At 35.9% G+C, this 23,430-nt stretch overlaps 1 protein-coding gene across 1 annotated transcript in view; it reads right to left on the bottom strand.

Annotated features, from left to right (window-relative positions):
- The window catches only part of PTPRQ (protein tyrosine phosphatase receptor type Q), a 217,690-nt gene that overhangs the window by 111,892 nt on the left and 82,368 nt on the right, over positions 1-23,430 (bottom strand). Inside the window, exon 25 of the mRNA XM_054443718.1 lies at positions 20,550-20,819. Coding sequence (XP_054299693.1) covers positions 20,550-20,819 — 270 coding nt within the window. The remainder of the gene's footprint in view (positions 1-20,549; positions 20,820-23,430) is intronic.

The following is a 23,430-nucleotide window of genomic DNA, read 5'->3' as shown; positions in this document are numbered from 1 at the left end:
CAGAAACAAGCAATGGGAAATGATTCCCTATTTAATAAATGGTGTTGGGAAAACAGGCTAGCCATATGCAGAAAACTGAAACTGGACCCCTTCCTTACACCTTATACAAAAATTAACTCAAGATGGATTAAAGACTTAAATGTAAAACCTAAAACCATAAAAACCCTAGAAGAAAACCTTACACAATACCAGCCAGGACATAGGCATGGGCAAAGACTTCATGACTAAAACACCAAAAGCAATGGCAACAGAAGCCAAAATTGACAAATGATACAATTAAACTAAAGAGCTTCTGCACAGCAAAACAAAGTATCATCAGAGTGAACAGGCAACCTATAGAATGGGAGAAAATTTTTGCCATCTATCCACCTGACAAAAAGCTAGCACCCAGAATCTACAAGGAACTTAAACAAATTTACAAGAAAAAAACAAACAACCCCATCAAAATGTGGGCAAAGGATATGAACAGACACTTATCAAAAGAAGACGTTTATGCAGCCAACAAACATATGAAAAAAAGCTCATCATCACTGGTCATTAGAGAAATGCAAATCAAACTACAATGAGATACCATCTCAAGCCAGTTAGAATGGCAATCATTAAAAAGTCAGGAAACAACAGATGCTGGAGAGGATGTGGAGAAATAGGAACACTTTTACACTGTTTGTAGGAGTGTAAATTAGTTCAACCATTGTGGAAGACAGTGTGGTGATTCCTCAAGGATCTAGAACTAGAAATACCATTTGACTCAGCAATCCCATTACTGGGTATATACCCAAAGGATTATAAATCACTCTACTATGAAGACACATGCACACGTATGTTTAGTGCAGCACTATTCACAATAGCAAAGACCTGGAACCAACCCAAGTGCACATCAATGATAGACTGGATAAAGAAAATGTGGCACATACACACCATGGAATACTATGCAGCCATAAAAAAAGAATGAGTTCATGTCCTTTGCAGGGACATGGATGAAGCTGGAAACCATCATTCTCAGCAGGGGACTAACACAGGAACAGAAAACCAAATATCGTGTGTTATCATAAGTGGGAGCTGAACAATGAGAACACATGGACACAAGGAGGGGAATATCACACACTGGGGCCTGTCAGAGGGTGGGGGGCTAGGGGATGGATAGCATTAGGAGAAGTACCTAATATAGATGACGGTTTGATGGGGGCAGCAAACCACCATGGCACGCATATACCTATGTAAGAAACCTGCATGTTCTGCGCACGTATCCCAGAACTTAAATTAAAAAAAAAAAAAATCAAATTTTTTAAAAAGTAAAAAAAAAAAAAAAGAATTGTATCCAAAATATATAAAAACCTCCTATAATTCAGTACTAAAAAGACAAACAATTCAGGAGAAAAATGCAGTAAAGACTTGAACAGAAACTTCCCTGAAGGAGATAAGTCAGTCCTTTGCACATTCCAATATGCTTGAATTTTTGTTACTATGGTTTAGTTAAGTAACATCTGTCTTCTCAAAACAGAGTTTGAATTTGTTACTATCGTATATTGGCTATGAGAAATTTTATAATATGAAAACTTTGCTTCTAGCTCTTTCATCCATAAAATCATTACATAAATAACAGATGCACATTATAATCAGTGACATCACTTTGTTCAAAATCTGTCATTGATTGGTCATTGTGCATTTGTTCTTCAGTTTATGCACAGGCAGAAAATTGTGTAGTTATGTTGCCTCCTTGTCTCACAGCAATGAACTCATGTGACACATATTGGCTAACAAAGATGGTAGCAGAGCAACAGAAGTGAGAGTGCTGGAAATGAAATTTGAATATAACATAAACGGAGTTTCAGAACAAACAGCTGACCATGGGAATGTTAACACTGCTGTTCAAGAAACTTTACATATGCAGCCAAGACAACTTACTGACGACAAACATGGACAGAAATTAAAGCAAGTGGTTCTGATGAATTGAATGAAGGATGATGTCCTGAAGGAAGTAAAAAACAGCAAAAAAAAAATTTCACACTAAGAGAACTCTTGCTGATATTTGACAATATTGAAAGTGCAAAGGATAAAATATTGAAAACTGATCTAAACTTTGAAAGTGTATAACAATTAACTGAAACACAGAAAACAGGCCCTCTCTGTAACATAAGCTAAACAATGAGAAAAAAACATTCTTGATAAGTTTTATACAAAAATGTTTCTAATGTTTTAAATTAGTATACTAAATAATTTTTTTATTTTCACATACATTTATAAGTGACACTTGGAGTTTTGAATATTGTAAAAAAATTTTTGAAGGTCACAGAACAATCATAATTTTCTACATTGATTATTAGGATTACTTTGCACAAATTCAGTTTCTATAATCATTTTTTAGTCCTATACTACTATGTAAAGCAAAGACTGCCTGTATATGAATGGCCAATAATCATATGAAAGTATCCAACATAATGAATCATCAGAGAAATGCGAATTAAAGTTACAATAAAATATATACTTTATCACCTCACAGGGCTAATATTATAACACCAAATTCTGCTGAGAATGAGATGTAATTAGAACTCTCATTCAGTGCTGTTGGGTATGTATTTCATACAGTACAACTATTTTAGAAAACCATCAGTTTCTTGAACAGTTAAACATGTACATACTCTATGACCCTGTAATTACAGAAAAAAGATTTGTACAAAAATATCTACAGCAGTTTCATTCCTAATAGTTAGAAACAATCCATATGTCCATCAAAGAAAACAGACACACTAATAATAGTATATTCATGTGATGGAAAATGACTCAACGCTAACAGAACAAATTAAAAAAACTGTAGCAACAGTTATGTTGAAACAGGCCACCTAGCATAACAGAACGCATACAGCTTAAGAACAACTGAAACTAATCTATGTTGATTGAAATCAGGGCAGCAGTTGCCTTCAAGAATGGGTGTAAAAGGGAACTTTCTATGGAGGATGGAAATGTTCTAATGTTGATTGAATGGTGGTTCCATGGGTGTATGCCCTTGTCAAAATTCACTGAATTGTACACAAGTTCTGTACATGTCACTGTATATACATTTCCCATAAGTAGAAAATATTAAAAGCATGAAAAAAGCTTTCCCATAAAAATGTACAAATAATACTCAAAACAAGTCACTGGTTATGCTTGTATATAGAAATTAAAAGTACTAGACACTCATACTTTCTAGATAATATTTTGTAAATGTAGAGTTTTAATAGAAAAACAATCATGGGCTTTACTATATTTCTCATATATCCATATTAGTAAGGAAGCCTTAGCAGTGATTAGCCCAAGTATGTCACCAACTACTTTCAACTATTGTTTGGTACCTGTTTAATCTGCAGTCAAAGTTCCTAATAGTGCTTCTGAGAAGAGCATCCTATTTAGCTTTTAAGGTGTACACACAACTTTTAAGGTGTTTTACACAGTTAACCACTTCTTTGATAACAACCTAAATACAAATTTTGCTTTAAAGTCCAAAGTTTAAAAATGCTAGACCTCTCATGCACAACAAATATCACTAATGTAGTGTGTTTAAAAATTACAAGATGTGAACTTGATTTTTAAAAAATATTAAAGTAGGCCAGTCACAGTGTCTCATGCCTGTAATCCCAGCACTTTGTGAGGCCAAGGCGGGAGGATTGATTGAGCTCAGGGGTTCAAGACCAGCCTAGGCAACATAGTGAGATCTTGTCTCAATTAAATTTTTAAAAATTAGCCAGGCGTGGTGGCATGTGCCTGTAGTCCCAGCTACTCGGGAGACTGAGGCAGGATGATCGCTTGAGCCCAAAAGGTTAAAGCTGCAGTGAGCTGTGATGGTGCCACTGCATATCCAGCCTGTGTGACAGAGTGAGGTCCTGTCTCAAAAAAATAAAAATGAAAACACAAAAGTAGTGTTAATTTAATTAGTAATGAAACTATTTGGCTATTAACTTTTTTTTTTTTTTTTGAGATGGAGTCTCGCTCTTTCCCCCAGGCTGGAGTGCAGTGGTGCAATCTTGGCTCACTGCAATCTCCGCCTCCTGGGTTCAAGCAATTCTCCTGCCTCAGCCTCCCAAGTAGCTGGGACTACAGGCACCTGCCACCATGCCCGGCTAACTTTTGTATTTTTAGTAGAGACCGGGTTTTGCCATGCTGGCCAAGCTGATCTCAAACTCACTTCAAGTGACCCACCTGCCTCGGCCTCCCAAAGTGCTGGGATTACAGGTGTGAGCTACCACGCCTGGCCTGGGCTATTAATTTTTAATGTATCTTTTAATAAGTGTAGATTTCATTATTGCAATTCATATGGAATAATACTTACTATATTTCTAATATAAGTTGCTTTTAAAATAGTAATTCTTCATAAAAGGGTATCTAGGCATAGAACCAATAGGTGATTTATTCAAGGCTGTAGTGAGTAGGTAGTGAAAATTTAAACTGCAATGATAACTTATTAAAAAATAAGTAAACTTACTAAAAAATGCTACTTTTACCTTATTTGAATTTTGAATGTGTTTAATCTTATAGTGGCTGCAACTTATGCATGTCTTATATTTATAAAATAGCTCCCTCCTCAAACTTGTATTTTCATATGCCATGAAACTTGTAATGTTTGAAATTCAGTAAGTTGAGGTTAGTAGTATTTTGTACAGTCTTCTGTCTGTTCAAATCCTTTTCTTCGTGTTTACATTGCATTGATTTTAAATTAGGTCTAAATTAATTTCTTAAATGCAACATTGAAGAAATTTTGCTATTATTAAAATTCATGTATTCTACATTTCTGAATGTTTACACCATTAGTAAAAGTTTTTCCACGACATTTATAATCTCAGACAAACAACAGGCACAGTCCTGAAGCTTTCACATAATATGGTTACCAGAAAGAAAGAAGAGAGCTTTTGCATGCACACACATGCTTAATTTACTTAAAAAGGGTAGTAAAAGAGAATAAGAAAAAAAATAGGGGAGGAGGTTGATATGTGAAGGCTGTTATGAAAAGTATCAACTACAGCTGCATAGGGCAGGAATGGAAAATAGGGTAATAAGATATGCACCAGTTCCTAAATAAGTTAATAAAAACACTGCTCAAAGAACAGCTGGCTTTAGCTGGAGCTTGAATAAAGCAAAGAGTGGCTGCCTGGAGTCCATTTAATGAGAGATATTAAAGCATCAATGGGGTCAAGGAGAATTATGCAGAGTAACCCAAATACATTTCTATAAAAGGAATTACATTTAAAGAACTTTTAAATTTATAATTTGGAATTTGATACCTAAGACAATTTCAAAATAGCAAACATTACACTTTTGGAACTGATCCAAGATAAAAAATGTGATATGAATCTAGGAACTTTAAACATTTCCCATAATGGCCTCAGTATTTTACAGATCTTATTACGTTAACTCACAATATTTTTAGTTTTATAGACTAAGCATGGATTTGATCATAGAAATTTAGTTTTTTTTTTAATGTTAAATCCATTTTGGACAAAAGTATGTATATACTCACATTATAAATGTATCTGTACATGTTAATGAAGAAAGTTTTATAATGAAAGTAAATTTCCCTACTTCATAATGTCTGTACTTAGACATTGTGAAATAATGGAAGAAAACTCCTGTAATTCCAATGAACACAATGATGTATTGAATTTCTAAGGTAGGGGAGACAATATAGTAGAAAGAATTCTGGACTAGTAATAGTTTTGCAAATAATTAATTGTAGAAAACTCAACAAACACTTAAGCTGTGTGCTTCATTTTGTATGTCTGCAAAATGAAATGACTGAAGTTATCTATGAGATTCAATGAAAGTCTAAAATTATATAATTCTAAACTTTAATAGCACAAGAAATATATTCACTTCATTACAGTCATCCCAATACTTTCTACCACAGCGCTTAATATGTGTTTAATAACTTGATCTTGAATAGATGGATAAAAAGTATCACGCTTGATATTCAAAATATACCCATGGATGAACTTCTGCTTCAAGGAAGATAAATAGATGTATTCTTCCCACTCCTTCCACTATGTACTTAAAAATCATTAAATTCACAGTAAATGAAAGGAGGTTGAAAGGTGGAGTTAGGAAGGTAGACCAGCTAGAGAGTGCAGCACTCAAGTAATAACATAGTGGTGAATTCCTTGGGTTTTCTTTTTGCCTCATATATCCTAGAAGCCAGCAATCTGGAAATACCAACCAACTGACCAAAAAAAGCCCCCATAAAAATCTGCTCTCTCTAGCTAAAAATTAAAAAAGCACACACACACACACAAAAAGTGCAGTCTAGCAAGACAGAAAATTTTCAGACAATAACTGCTAGTCTACTCAAAAAAAAAAAAAAAAAAAAAAAGCACAGAAAGAAACTATGATCTCATTCTTTCCCATACTGACAAATGTTGAATACAGATCCTAGTCTTCTCTCTCTAAGCAGTAATGGGGCACGGAACCATCATACAGTGATGTCAGAGAGGGCAAAATAGGGAGCCAAGATTTTCACCCTCTCCAGTAGTAATAAGACCCTTCCACCATAATGTCAATGGAAAACATGTGGACATCAGTGATAAGGTATCACTACTCCTCCCAACCAGGGTGATCCCAGTGGAGACTTAGTGGGGAGCCAAAACTCCCAAGCTAACCCAGGAGCAAGGAGAAATCCTCTCCTTGGGCATAACAAAGCCCAAGTGGGAAACCCGGATTTCTACCCCTACCTGGCAATAACAGACATACTCCTCCCTTTCTCTACTAGAGTGGTATAAAAGAAAACTTCTTTGGTCTGAATATTTGCATCACCCCAAAATTCATATGTTGAAACCTAAACGTCAGTGTGATGACATTAGGATATAAGGCCTTTGGGAGGTGATTAGCTCATGAGGGCTCTGCCCTCATGAGTGGGATTAGGGCCCTTATGAAAGAGGCGGCAGAGCGCTGCCTCGTCCCTTTCACCATATGAGGACACAACAAGAAGGAACCATCTATGAACCCAAAAATGGGCTCTCACCAAGCACTGAATCTGCTGGTGCCCTGATGTTGGACTTTCCAGCTTCCAGACTGTAAGAAATAAAGTTTTGTTGTTTATCGGTCATCCAGTTTCTGGTATTATAGCAGTCCAAAGAAAGAAAGAAACCATTATACACTTAATGTCTTTAATGCTTATAGTATTAATTTTATTCAACTGTTCAAAATATTCAAATTACCTGTTTCATATTAGGGAGTATAGTATAGTAGGTGTGTTTCCTGAAGAATCAGTACATTTCATCTCATATATAAAATTTAACCGTGTAGAGCTGTTTGTAGTATTCTCTTATTTTTTTTTAATGTCTGCAGTGTCTGCATTTGTTTCATTCTTGAATTTTCTCTTTTTTTCTTTGTCAGGCTTGCTAGAGATTTGTCAATTTTATTTATTTTTTCAAAGAACAAGCTTCTCGTTTCATTGATTTTTCCTACTGTTTTTCTGTTTTCAATTTCATTGATTCCTGCTTTTTATTATTCCCTGCCTTCTGCATGGTTTGGATTCTCTGCCTTTTCTTTCTCTAGGCTTTCTTTTGTGGAGGGAATTTAGATTATTGGTCTATTTTCTCTTTTTTAATATATTCACTTAGTGCTATAAATTTCTGTCTTTTCACTGAGTCTCACAAATTTTGATATCTTGAATTTTCATTTCAATTCAATATATTTTAGCATATTCAGTTTGATGTATTTAAAAATTATCTTAAGATTTCCTTTGCAACCTATGAATTATATAGAAGTGCTACTTTTTCTAACTTGTTTGATAGTACATTTCAGCTCAAACTTTACATCCTGAGCGCATAAAAATGTAATTTTAAAATTCTCCAAAAAGACATCTCTAAGTTCAGATAGTTTCACTGGAGAATTATCCCAATTGTTTAAAGATTAATGAATACCATTTCTACACAATCTGTTTTAGAAATTAGAAGAGATTCATTTCACAAAGCTACTACTACTCTTATATAGTAACTAGATAAAGGCAGTGCAACAAAGCAAACTACTGACCAGTATTTTTCATAAATATAGATGCAAAAATCCTTAACAAAATATCATCAAATAGAAATCAGTTATATATACACATACATCAACGCCAAGTGGGGTAGGAACATGCACATCACGGCCAAGCAGTGTAAGAATCCCAAGGCTGGTTCAATATTAGAAAATCAATCAACGTAATTCACCTTATTAACAAGCAAAGATGAAAAATTGCAAGAACACTATCAATCAATGCAAAAAAAAGCATTTGACAAAATTTAACCCTCATTTAAGATAAAAATTCTCAGAAAAATACAAGTAAAGGGTAATTTCCTCAAATCAATAAAGAGGAACCTACAGCTAACATCACAAAAAATGGGGAAAGAATTGAATGCTTTCTCTCAAGATCAGGAACAAGGCAAGGGTGTCCCCTTTCACTGCTCTTATTCAACATAGAGCTAAATTTCTAGTTAGTGCAGTAAGACAGAAAAAACAAAAGGCATACAGATGAGAAAGGAAGAAATAAAACTGACCCTTTTTACAAATGGCATGATTTTCTACGTAGAGAATCTCAAGCAATCTCCAAAACGTTCCTTAAACTCAATGAGTATGGGAAAATGGCTTGGCTTTTGAATACCACCGAGAAGCCAGTGGCTGTGCAGGCAGTCATATCAGTGTCTGCTCCAAGTCTCTTCCCCTCAACAGCATGGCATGACTGGTGGGTGACCCTGGAGTGAACCATGGAGATGGAGGTGGCACTGCTAAGCCATGGTTTTCCAAAGCTACGGCACTGTGCCTTCTGCCTTGCCCTAGTCCTGGTAATCCTGCCACCTCTGCTTCAGATACAGACTCTACCTTCTCTATTGAAGCCCATCCCACCTGGCAGTGAGCAGCACCTTCAAGCTAGAGCGGATTTTTCAGAACATAAAAGAAGGTAATCATTACCAGCAGTGGAGACCATTGTAAATTGTTCTTAATCAGAACAAAGTTAGTGCTTTGGAAAATCAGCCTCACTCTGCAGTACTCACACCACGTAATTTTTCAGGTCTCTCCTGGATAAAGAAGGACCAGCTCACATATCCTCTCTGACAAGTTGGGATACTATGTGTCTCACAAAGGACCAAGAAGATAAAATTAGCGAAGTTTATGAGCAAATTCTCAACATCAAACTAGCAGAGAAATATGAATCTTTTGTGAAACTTACATGTGATCAGATCATACGGTCATGTGGCAGAGTGCCAACCAGCAATGTTTCTTGAGGCTTTTCTCCATTTCTGGGTACCAGATTTGACCTCAAGAGATAGCTGCGGTACACTTTTTGCAATGGTTTGATATAGTATTTCAGCTCCAATTTTGCATCCTGAGGACAATTAACCATGTCCGCAGGTCCATTTTTACATAACTTGAAAGCCCTTAAATCTTTTTGGTTATCACAACATATTTTTCTTTTATCTTATGCAATAAACAGGGTATTCTATAGTGATACATTTTCCAAAGAAAAAAATAGCTGGAGCAGCTATTTAGCAAAATATGACTTCTGTGGCTCTCAACAAACGAACAGTTTCACTAAACACATTTCCGTAAAAGATGTTATGTGTAAGAGTATCTGTGTTGTACGTATGTGTATCTTAAACTATTATTTGTGTTGTCCAAATTTTTTTAATTTGGGGGATTCTGGGTGTGAATTTCTGTGCAACAACTATAGTTAAAATGTTTTCTTGGCCCTCAGAAGATCATTAATATTTTGTGGCCATTTAACAGTGGATTGTTTTGCATCCAAGTATTATTGTTAAACACAGAGACTATTTCCAGGCACAGAAAATAAATCATAAGTTAGTATGGGTAGTAGGTGTTATTATGATTAAATAATGAAGGTTTGCCATGTTAGGTCTACAAATGATGTGAAGAATTTAAACAAACTAGAAACAGATCATTTGATACATGGACTTTGCTCAGCGGTGTCAGAAAAATACCTTGACACTAAGCCTTAAAATACCCACAGGGAATCTCTGCTCATTTCTTTGACAAAATCAAAGAGCTCCCAAGACACTGAACCTCTACAGGATAAGGGTCTCTCCTGGAGCAGAGCATCAGGGTTTTCTGGGAAGCATAGCATAGGCAAGCATGTGGCTGAGCCACATCCCAGTGGCACTCTTACTTGGGAAGAGTCACTTCACATTTGTTATTGTCACTAAAAATCAAACCTGGCTTCTTTGGTCTCGTTTCCCAAAATTCTTTTAAGAGGTGTCCACATATGGCTGCTTGAATCTTGTTTTGGCAACGCCCTGCCCAAATTGCTTACTGTTTTTCACCTTGTTCCCAAGGTTGAGGAACAGAAAGTAGCCTGTGTTTGGAGGAAGTGGAAGTTAAGTGTACATTTATTTTTATATTGTGACTTATTCAGGACCACATTTTACAAAATGTGGAGAGGAGAGGGGAGGGGAGGGAAGAAAATAAAGTTGTATTAAATTATTTTAGTTTCAAGAGAATATATTTCTCAAATTAGGGGTTATTCGGAAAAACTAAATTTAATTCAAATGTGTATCTATACCTTCCAAAGAAAGGTAATATTCACTGACGGTTGTTTTGATTGGAAAGCTAAGAGATATTCTGGAATATTTATATATGAAGAGTCCTTATTAATGAACATCATTAACTTAAATCTAACTTAAATTGGAACATTATTCTTTGTACGTTTTCAGTATACAGTATTAACAAGCATAGTTTCAAGCAACATACTAAGCTTCAAAAGAAAAAGCAATTCAATGGAGGAGAGATAGCTCTTTCAACAAGTGGTGCTAGAGCAATTAGACATCCATAGACACAATCCATAAAAGAAAAAATTGATAAATAGGACTTCATCAAAATTAAAAATTTTGCTTTGTAAAAGACTCTACTAACAGGATGAAAAGGCACGCTACAGGCCCGGCGCGATGGCTGACGCCTGTAATCCCAGCACTTTGGGAGGCCGAGGTGGGCGGATCACGAAATCAGGAGATTGAGACCATCCTGGGTAACACTGCGAAGCTCTGTCTCTACTAAAAATACAAAAAATTAGCCCGGCATGGTGGCACGCGCCTGTAGTCCCAGCTACTCGGGAGGCTGAGGCAGGAGAATTGCTTGAACCCAGGAGGCGGAGGTTCCAGTGAGCTGAGATTGCGCCACTGCACTTCAGCCTGGGTGACAGAGTGAGACTCCGTCTCAAAAAAAAACAGAAAAAAAAGAAAAGAAAAGACAAGCTACAGCCTGGGAAAAAACATTTGCAAACCATATATCTAACAAAAACAAGTAGCTAGAATATATTAAAAATGTCCCCAAACTCAACAATAAAACAAAACAATCCAATAAGGAAATGGGCTAAAGTAATGAATATCCATTTCATGGAAGAGAATATATAGATGGTACATAAGTACATAAAAAATATATTCAATTAGCTATTGAATGTTAGCCATCAGGGAAACACAAAACCAGAATGATATATCATTATACACCTATGTGTGAACCTGGATGGCTCATACATTGTTGGTGTGAATTTAAAGGGGTACAATTCCTTTGGAAAACAGTTTGTCAGTTTCTTAAAAAAAAAAAATGCAACTACCATATGACCCAGTAATGTGCTCCTCAGTATGTATCCTAGACATAGGAAAATTTATGTTCCTACAAAAATTGTGCACGTGTGTTTATAGAAGCTTTATTTCTAATAGCCACAAAATGGACACAACTCACATGTCCTTCAACCAGTGAATGGTTAAGGGAACTGTGGTACATCCAAACCAAAAAAAAAAAGGCCAGGTGCAGGGGCTCATGTCTGTAATCCCAGCACTTTGGGAGGCCGAGGTGGGCAGATTGCCTGAGCTCAGAAGTTCAAGACCAGCCTGGTCAACATTGTGAAACCTCGTCTCTACTAAAAACACAAAAATTAGCTGGGTGCAGTGGCATATGCCTCTAGTCCCAGCTACTCGGGAGGCTGAGGCAGAAGAATGACTTGAACCCGGGCGGCGGAGGTTGCAGTGAGTCGAGATTGCACCACTGCACTCCAGACTGGATGAAAAAGCAAGACTCTGTTTCAAAAAAAGAAAGAAGAAAAGAAAGAAAGAAATAAAGAAAAAGAAAGAAAGAAAGAAAGAAAGAAAGAAAAAGAAAGAAAGAAAGAAAGAAAGGAAGGAAGGAAGGAAGGAAGGAGAGAGAAGGAGAGAAAGAAAGAAAGAAAGAAAGAAAGAAAAGGAAGGAAGGGAGAGAGAGAGGAAGGAAGGAGAAAGAAAGAAAGAGAAAGAAAGAAAGAAAGAAAGAAAGAAAAGAAAGAAAGAAAGAAAGAAAGAAAGAAAGAAAGAAAGAAAGAAAAAGAAAAAGAGATTGCTACACAAAAAAACTTGGCTGAATGTCTTTTTCTGGGTAAAAAAAGGTTACATACTTTATAATTCCACTTATATAACATTGTTAAAATGAAAAAATTATAGAAAATGGAGAACAGATTAGTGGTGTCCAAGGGGTCAGAATGAGGAGAGATGCCAGGATGGTGGGCAGGAATTGAGTCCGTCTATGAAAAGGCAACTTGAGGGATTATTCTGATGGAAATGTTTTCCATCCGATATACTGTTTGTGTACAGTTTTGCAAGATGTCACTACTTGAGAGATGTTACCACTGGAAGAAAATGGATAAAGGATATGAAAGATTTATCTGTATTATTTCTCATAACTACATTTGAATCTACAACTATCTTTAAAATGTTTAATTAGAAAATATATTCATCAAGACATGCCTTTCTCATATGTTTTAATGCATAATTGTTTAAAAATAGTTTTGTGACTGCAAGTTTCTACTTAAGACACCCAGCATATGCATACTTGGTGTTTGCTCTATGCCTATCACTCTTCTTGGCCTGCGCATTGATTGATTCATTCATTTATAATATACTTATTATCACTGTATGCCAGATACTTTTCTGGACACTGGAAATAGGTTTGAACAAAGAAAAATCTCTGTCCCCATGCAGCATATATTGTAGTGAGAAGAGACCCTCAGATAATGGTACATATAACATATCCAAAAGAGAAAAGTAAAGCAGGAAAGGAGTATGGAAAATTCTAGCTGGGAGGAAGGACATCCAATGGCCAATTAGTCAGAAATCCTTTTTGAAGAGGTAGCATTTGAGGATAAATTTCAAGATGAGGGAAGTGACAGATAACTGGATTGAAAAGAAGGGCTTTATGGGCCATTGAAATGACTGGAGATTTTATTCTTTATTACTTAAGAGGCTCAGTAAGTATGTAATGAACAAATCCTCCATCTAAAGAGATTTCTGCAGTGTTCAGGAAAATGGCCAAAAACAATCACTGTTTTTAGAATTACTTATGTTGTTTCCTCCTCCAAATTTAGCACAAGTTCCTGATTTTCTATTATAACAGATTCAAACTTCTGGGACAGTCACATCAAACTAAGAGCAGAGTAAGTAGGGGTCCACTTCAGTTATTCAACCTTCCTGCTTACACTCCTTCTAATAAAATACCCTCCTCTCTAGTCAAGCTTCGGTCTCAGCCTGACTCCTTGTACTGCATTCCTTTCTCCACTATGTGTTTTCTCTTGCTGTATCTTGAAATTCCTATTTATTCTCCTCTAACTACTATTCTCACTATTTTCACGAGTAGTGAGGGTATCACAGGGTGGCTTACCATGAGTGCTTTAGTCAACCCATAATCTCCTCTGATCTCAACCTAACCATCCAAGATATTTCCAATAAAAGAGGAATGTTCTTTGATATGTACAATTGGCATTTTCTCATAGCACACTGATAAACCAAAAAGAACATTTATAAAACTTGACTTTTATTGATCTATATCAGATGATCTAAGTAAACATTAGTGTACTTGTCTACGAAATTCAAGGTTCAAGACAAATATGTGCCATATCATCCTTTTCCAATTAGGTTACTGGTTCTTAACTTCTCATAGAAAGCAATTTTGAAACTATCAATAAGCAACATCCAATTTACATTTCACTCTTCAAAAAAGTTTCAATAAAATATTTTTCTCCTGACTATTTAATTAAACCTTCAAGGCCAGGCATGGTGGCTCATGCCTGTAATCCCAGCACTTTGGGAGGCTGAAGGTGAGCAGATCACCTGAGGTCAGGAGTTTGAAACCAGCTTAGCCAACATGGCAAAACCCCATGTCTACCAAAAATACAAAAAATTAGCTGGATGTGGTGGCACAGGCCTGTAGTCCCAGCTACTCAGGAGGCTGAGGCATGAGAATCGCTTGAACCCAGGAGGCGGAAGTTGCAGTGGGCTGAGATTGTGCCACTGCACTCCAGCCTGGACAAGAGAGCAAGACTCTGCCTCAAAAAAGAAATCTTCAAGCCACAAAATTGACCAACATATTATGTAGGTTTGTGTTTAATTGTTTTATACATATTAAGTATGTTTTTATTATAATAATGGAGTTATTTGGATGTGCAGGGTAAAGATCCCCAATGCCACCAGGCACTCAAACTTGGGTCTTGAACCCCACACCTAGAACCTGAACATAGCAAGCAGTAAATAAGTATATATTGGTCAACTGTCCACTGCACTACAAGAAGTGTAAAAAGATATTTCTCATCTGATGTTCACACTTAAGAAAAATATTATATTTAATAATTAAGTCTATATAAAAGATATTGTATAAAACACCTGAATTTCAATTAGATATACTAATAGTTATTTCCCTCTGATTTGTGATAGGCAACTAAAATGTCTTTTGTGCTTTTAGTGATTACCCACCGGTAAGTTGAATGTTTTAATTCACTTGCTTGAGAGCAATCAGAATCATGCAACTTTCCCGCATCCTTTATTTCAAATCCTAATTCAGGAGATGGGTGAGGAAAACTATGTAAATAGGATACAAAGGAAAAGTGAACTTTTGATTTAGTGCACTAATTTGTAGCCATAGAAGGGCAGCACTTTTACTGCCCGCATTCAATCTATTAAATGGTATATAAGAATTTTATAAATTCTTATAAAATATATAAATATTTTATTTAACAAATAAGCTAGGTTGGGTGTGTGGCTCATGCCTGTAATCCCAACATTTTGGGAGGTTGAAGCAGAAGGATTGCTTGAACCAGGAGTTTGAGATCAGCCTGGGCAACATAGTGAGACTATCTCTACAAAAATAAATAAAAAATTAGCTGGGCAGGCTGGGAGCGGTGGCTCATGCCTGTAATCCCAGCACTTTGGGAGGCCGAGGCAGGTAGATCACATGAAGTCAGGAGTTTGATACCCAGACTGGCCCACATGGTGAAACCCGTCTCTACTAAAAATACAAAAATTAGCCAGGTGTGGTGGCACACACCTATGATCTCAGCTACTTGGGAGTCCTGAGGTACGAGAATCACTTGAACCTGAGAGGTGGAGGCTGCAGTGAGTCAAGATAGTGCCACTTCACTCCAGCCTGGGCAAGAGAACGAGACCCTGTCTCAAACAAACAAACAAACAAAAATTAGCTGGGTCATGGTGGTGCAAACCTGTAGTCCTAGCTACTCAGGAGGCTGAGGTAGAAGGATCACTCGAGCCCAGGAGGTTGAGGCTACAGTGAGCTGAGATAAAGCCACTGCACTCCAGCCTTGGTGACACAGTGAGATATTGTCTCTAAAATGATGATGATGATGATGATGATAATTAAATTGAATACATTCCAAGTCAATCATACTGTAGCATTAATATATTTGCAAAGCTCAGTGGATTTCCAGTGGATCACTGCATATGCCTGATACCTTCCACTGGACAAAAAGCTAATAAAGAAATCACTGCAGAAAAGAACACCCCTAAAAACCACAAATACACATTTTACTTTCCCTAAATTAAGTTTTTGCATCTGAGGGAAGTATCTTATTTTTCTCTTTTGATTCTAAATTATGGAGCTTGGAAGAGCTCTGGATAAACCCAAATTATAAAATTATCTTCCACAAAAGACCAAGTTTTTAAGACCAAATATTAAATCCCAACATTTATTAGATTTGTTTTAACTGGTTTTAAATTTTAAATCTTAAGTTTTTATGGGTACATAGTAGGTGTATGTATTTACAAGGTACACAAGATATTTTGATACGGGAATGCAATGTATAATAATCACATCGGGGTAAATGAGGTATCCATCACCTCAAGCATTTATCATTTCCTGTGTTACAAAAATTCCAATTATACTATTTTAGCTGCTTTTAAATGTAAAAGAAATTATTGACTAGTCACCCTGTTGTGCTATCAAATACTAGACCTTATTCATTCCACCTATGTTTTTGTATCCTTAACCATCCCCGCTTTTCCTACCCCCTGCCCCTCCTACCTTTTCCAGGCTCTGGAAACCGTCATTCTACACTCCATCTCCATGAGTTCAATTGTTTTAGTTTTTGGCTGCCACAAATGAGTGAGAACATGTGAAGTTTGTCTTTCTGTGCCTGGCTTATTTCACTTAACATAATGTCCTCCAGTTCCATCTGTGTTATGCTAAGTTTTGATAGTAAAATGAATAAGTGCATTTTGAATCAATTCAAGGTTCTAAAAGTTAAATACCGCATGCACATGGACTTACTATATTATTTGTATTGGTATATATGATATATTTGGGCATAAAATGCTGTTAAAAATGTAGAACCAAGTTTGGGGGCCTTCATCTTTACTGTCCTGTTCCAACATATCTGACTGTGACAAGGGAACCAGCTTAGACACCAAACACTAATCTCCTCATAAATTCAATCGTCATGATACATGTTTAGCTGCATCCAGATTTGACCAAGTTTACATTAAAAAAATACCCAATAATCCCTGGAAGGTCAGATACTAGGCAGTGAGAGAGTGAACCAAATTTGATTTCACTTTATGTCAAAAATAAGTACGAAGTCAGTGACTCAGAGCTGGCTATACACTGTGACTAATCTTAGAACACATAAATTAGAAGTATGCAACAGGCTGTAAAATTGTTTCCAATCTGAACAATAAATTCCCAGTTCTCACTAACCTCTTATCAACAAACAATTCATGTGAATCCATAAAAAATCAAATTAATTACCTAATAAATATTGTAATCATAAATATAATTACATACTAGATGCAAAACAATTTTAAAGATAAAAATCAAAATATTTTTGAAGCAGCAATTAATACTCATGCTTTATATAAATGACTCTCCTTAAAGAATTTTTATATTTATATGGGAGAAAGTATTTATAATTTTGCCTGATGGGAATGTGGAAATAATATATTGTAATGGAGTAAAAACCTCTATGAAAAATAATGAATTTTAGAAGAAAACAATTCATTTCTTTCTTCTACAAACATTTGAATGCCTATAATGCCCAAGGCTTTCTGCTAGAACTGTGAGTAAATAAAGACAAATAAGACACGGTTCCTACAGGCAAAGAGTTTACAGTGGAAATGAGTGGTTCCCAAATTCAGCATTGTATTATTCACATGTCTTGTTTAAATGAAGATCTAAGTCCTAATTCCCAAATTCTGACTCCGTATGTCTAGAACTGTGCCACAGTGCTGCACATTCTGATGCAGAATTCAAGCTTTGAGAAGCAATGGTACTCAGTAGTAGGAAAGCACATAGTTCATAGTACAATATGTTTAATAACTGCTTAATTCTTTTAGAATCCCCTCAATCTCTACATATGTTGCCTTTTAATCCTGAGTTAAGATGGAATTCAAATTTCCAAATATATATATATATAATTTTTTTTGGACCTTAAATTCAGGTGGCTCTACATCAGGTGCACATTGCGATTTGGATCACGAATCACAGTTCTACTAACTGAATTCCTGCTTCATTCCTGTGTCTAAGCTGTCACGTTGAGTACCAGTATACTCAATATTACTTTTAATGGCAAAAACTGCAGTTACTTTTGCACCAACCTAGTATCTCCTGCCTTGTTCCTGAATCTCTCATTTATTTCAGATATGTTGTCCTGTATTTTATTTGCCAGTTCTCAAAGACTCAGCTCCTGCCCAGTGATCAAGACCATTATACCTGGTGCTAGACCACCCTGATGCAGACCACCTACCTGGATTTGGACATTTTTTCTTCCCATAGACTCCACATAGCAATGATGTGCTGGCCACCCAAAAACACCTGTCACCCCTTGATGGACCTTTCTGACACTGTTTGCCTGTCCTCAAAAGTTCCTGGTAATCTACTCCAGTACTCTCCAATACATACAGAATATCGGAATTACCTAGAGAGATTCTTAAGGGCATGGATTCTTAAGCTTCACTCATTGAGGCTATGAGTCAGCAAGTCTGGGATGAAGTCCAGAAATGCCATTAAAGGCTTTAATAAAGAAGGCACATTTAAGCTGGGCTTTTAAAAATGAATAAAATTTTATCTGTCACAGAAAGGGAAAATAATAATACAGCTAAAGGAAGCAAAGCAATCTGATGATGAAAAACGGTTGGGTATGTTTAAAGAAGAGAATCTAGTCAATTATTAGTTCATACTAGTTCATATAAGTTTTCTGAGTTAAAATACTGAAATAGTGAAATAGCATGCTAAGTAAATGAAGTTTGGCTGCAGACATCAGCTATATGAGAAGATACAATAAAAGGATATAAGAATAAAAAGCTAGAGAGAAGCCAAATTCTAATTAGCGATGGATTCTGGGATATTTTCTAGACAATGAGAATGAGTAATATATTTGGAGTATTCTAACCCATCTCCTACACATGGTGCCTTTCATTATTACTTCTGTGCTTCAGGTACTCAACTTGACACGTCTAAACTTTATTGTTCAGATATTACACTTCACCTGCCAATGTATAAATGGTCTAATTGTATGTTAGAACCAATTCAATTAAGTGAGTAGGTGGAAAGATGACACTTATGGGTAGGCTAAAGTAGTGTGGGTGATAAGGCTAGTTAAGATGTTATTACAGGAAGCAACAAGTTCCCTCTAATATACAACGGTGGTTGTCAAGGTGGAGAAGGGGCAAATTGCAGAGCCGTGATGGAAATTGAATTGATAAGACCTGACTGTATGTAGAAGAGATGGAGTAAGGAATTGTATAAAATTATGAGGCTTGGGGTCCAGTGGATTATCAAGAACAGGCATAGAAAACTAAGAAAAAGACAGTGATTTCATGTAACACAAATTCCATTTCAAATATATTTGGAGTTGATACTCCAACTAGGTCTTCAGTTGAGATTTTTCAACAATTTGGGTGAATGTGCAAGAAAAAGAGAAAGAGGATAAATGCAGGAGATATTTGAATAAATTGATGGAGTAATATTCTAGAGAAGACATAAGATTAAAATGAAAATGAACAGCTAGATCCCTGAAAGACGAAGGCAAGGACATCCTAAGAGAGGATAACTGGAGGGCATAAATAAAGACATGGATAAATTTTGATGGAAGGAGGGCCTATCAATATATTTGATATTATTAGTAAAATAACAATAAATATGGATGATGGGGGAACAGACTAGGTTCAGAAAGAGAACAATTTTCATATGGAATAGAGAGTATTCCTACAAACATATTTCCTATGAAGTGTAAACAAAGGATACATAGAAGGTTGTGGAGCAGCTGGGACAATTAAGGACGATGAATTTATAGACGAACAAAGTAGAATCATTTCTATGTTTTCCTAGAAATATTTACCAGCCAGCATCTTGGAAAAAACAAATAATGGGGTCTTCTCAGAGTGAGGAATCTTCCTGGAGGATAAGTCACAATGACATGGTATGAGATCTAAGGAGCAAAGAGAAGGTGTTGTTGAAAGGTAACTATTCCATCCTGGAAAGGGAAACACCGTAGTCTGAAAAAATGTTGCACTGGAAGAATGAGAAGGAAAGGATGCTGAGTTAGATGCTGAAATCAGAGAGAAGGCAGACTATGTCTTGATGTTCTAGGTTTACAGCCTCAAGACGGCTTGAAAGATGTTTCCAAGATAAAGGGTCTGGATGTGCCAGAAGTTAACAATTATTGCCAATATCTACAGTGAAGTGGTGTTATCAGGAAAGAAACAGGTTTTAATTTATATAAGCAGGTAGAATATGGAAGAAAATAGGATGAAGGATATTATGATATAGAACAGAGCACTGCTAGGGAAGGTGAGAATTTCTTCTTGTGGACTAAACCTTAATGACCCGGATATTTTATTCAAATAACATGAAAGATAAAGGCTGGTATAAAGGGGAGAAAATAGATGAAAATGAGTCTGATACTGCAACCATATAGTTCAGGAGAACATCTAGAATTCCATAAAAACAAGTAAGACTAAAAATATACATGAAAGGTTTACATGTTTATTTCTTCTTTTAAATCATGATAAAGCATAATTCATTAAGTTGGGGTTTTATATTTGTGGAAATACAGTAAAGAGCATCATCTCTCTTTTTTTCCTCCCTTCAATCTCCCAATGTTTTGGAGAAGGGTCAATGTAGTACACAGCTGGTACTCAAGCAACACGTGGGATAAAAAGCCTGTGTTGTATTTTTTAATATGTGCTTTATATGTTTAGATAAGTATGCTATAAAGATTGCAGGTGATATTGACACAATCCCCAAATAGTTAAAGGTTTCATGTTAGTTACCTGTTTCACGTTAGTTACCTGTTTCAGGTAGTGTGCTGACATGGCATGTGCTTTCATCACCTTCACCAGCTGAGGTTGAAGCTCTTACTTTAAAGACATATGAGGTATTGGCAAGAAGCTTTATGAAAGTGTACATGTGATCTTGGGGAGAGACTTTTGTAGAAGTCCTTTCAACTGTTATCATATACTGCGTTATTATTCCATTTGCCTTTTTGGGTGGATCCCATTTCACTAAAACTGACTGCCAGCTAGTTGCCATGCACTGCATATTCCGCACGACATCTGGAACTTAAGAGATAAACATATGCCCAAAGTTAAAGTGTATACATATGTAAGTAGATAATTGATTGAATTATGTGATCACTAGATACAACTGTGTTAAGAAGTAGAACTAGAAAAATATTTAATATATCAAATTTTCAATGTGTGCTTAAAAAGTCATTAACGTAGACTGAATCAAAAGGCTGTTGACTTGCTTTTTATGCTATTGTATTCATCATTACAGTATTGAACCAGTCACTAAATATCTTCCAGTTCGAAGCACCAATCACATCCTCAAAAGCTCAGAAGCAAATGTGTAGCCTCAAGCCCAGGCCCAGGCAGTGTTTGATAACTGCTCTCTTAATTGGAAAAGAACAATCTTAGCAATACTTTATTATGGAACATTTTTATGCAAAACATAGATGCAGGTGCCTCCCTGATGTGACAAATCTGGGCTTCACAGTACTTGGAAACCCCTAACTAATTTAAAGGTACTGGTTTTTACTGGGATGGCTTCTTTGGAAGAATCTTGAGGATCTCATCTTTAAGTACCTTTTGTAGACATCATTGGAAGGAAGATTTAAGGAGTCTCAGTCTTATTTTCTAGAGCTTCTCTGAATTTATTTGAAACTTACCCAATTTCTCAGAGGTCCTCTATATCTGGTAGGCCTGGTTAAAGAACAATATCCTAGCCCACCAAAGTGACTGCACATTAGAGAGACTGGTTACTTCCCACAGAAATGTCCAATTAGCCAATGTCCCCTAACGGTGGCATTAGTAGAATAACTTTTCTTGTCATAGTAAAAGATAATGGTAGAAGAAAGATTGGGACACAGTCAATTTGTGGATTAAAAACAATGAAAATTGAAAGAAAATAACTTGCTGCCATTATGCAAAACATAGTACTTTAAAGAATACTCAGGTGATCCCTGACCTGCCTACACCGCTCTACCTGGGTCTAAACTGAGCTGTTATAAACTTTTCTTCCTCTGTAAGATCAAGACACCAGTACTAAAGGAGAATATTTAGGGAATATGTGGCATTAAAAATTTTTTTAAAGATAATTTCTGGGCTGATCAAGGGATCTGGCAATTAAATGCTGTTAACTATTCACTTCCTTGTTTTTAGAATCATATAACAACATTTTTATAAAATAAGTTAACATAAGATAGTTGACAATTTGCTGAACTTTAGTTTCTAAATCCAGATTTTGTGAATATCTATTTTCCTGATTTTTTGAACCTCAAAAAAAATTAACCAGGATATTAAAACACTTAAAGGTGAAAATTTTATTTATTTAAATAATCAGAGTATAGAATGTTGGGGTACAATTTTATCTTACTGATAAAAAATATTTATTGGTTTACAGAGCACTTTCTACAAGATTAGCCTTGATTCTTATTGTCCTCAAGTACAAATATTATTAAAATATTTTTTTATTTATGGGTTGAACATTTTTATATTCTATCACTCATTCACAACATGCATTTCCTACAGTCATGTCCACTCTTCACTAGAAGTCAGAAGGCCAGTGTTCTAGTCAGGTTCTTCACTAATTTTCTCAAGGTCCTTTTCATCTAATCTGGCTCAATCATGGCTTCTTCATCTGTAACATGGGAATGGTGGCAACAGTAATATTCAGGGGGCATTTACTGTGTGTCCAACACTCTATGAAGTGGGCATTTACTGTGTGTCCAATACTCTATAAAGTGCTTTATGTGGATCTTTTCAAATATTTTTGACAACAACATTATGAGATGGCTACTGCTAATGTGTGCTTCTTTTCAGTTAAGGATACAGAGGCTCACAGAGTCATGAGCCTTTGCCAAGATTATACAACTAGTAGGTCATGGGGCTCAAATTCAAATCCAGAAAATGACTTCACAGCATGTACTTTTATCCACTATAAATGCTATTTATTTTGCATCTCTTACAGGAATGCATGAAAAACAGTCTCAGGTAGTCATAAATTTATGCGAAAATGATTAATTTAGTAGTCAGTGGTCTACAATCTCAATTTAAAGATTCACTAACATACCAGGAAGTGCATCCAGAGCTGATAAGAAGAAATGACTAGAACGAGATCTTTTGCTCATTCAATAAACATTGACAGAAGTAAACAAAAAAAAAAATTAAGAAGAGGTGCTTTTAAAAGTATGGTCCAGTTGAGAAAAGGAAAAGTACATTTCTAAGCCATCATTAAATAGGTCCTAAATAAAAACTATTCAGTGTGCCCACAAAGGCAAGATATGTCATGTATACTACATGTGTGACACAGCAGGTAAGCTGTTGATGAATTAGACCAATGATATTTCAGTGTCCCCCACATGGTAAAGATGGGATGATGGGAACATAGGGGGCTTATGCAATGACTCATGCTCTCCAAATGTCACAACTCATCTTCTTAAAAGAAAATTATAGATATTGTTTCATTAAAAATATAAATCAGCCTGTTAAAAGTGACTGCTAGTTCATTTCCCCCTTTTTCCTCAGCTGTCTCAAACAGTTCTAAGAATTAGGTAATTTTCACAGATATCTAGAAGGCTATTTTTTTCCCAAACTACTTTTTTATTTCAATTTCTTCTGTTCAAAAGGAAAAACCATGTGTAAAAATATATGTATAAACACACATACAGCC

The sequence above is a fragment of the Pongo pygmaeus genome, chromosome 10 (assembly GCF_028885625.2).
Source record: "Pongo pygmaeus isolate AG05252 chromosome 10, NHGRI_mPonPyg2-v2.0_pri, whole genome shotgun sequence".
NCBI lineage: Eukaryota > Metazoa > Chordata > Mammalia > Primates > Hominidae > Pongo > Pongo pygmaeus.
This window is presented reverse-complemented; position numbering and strand designations above follow the sequence as displayed.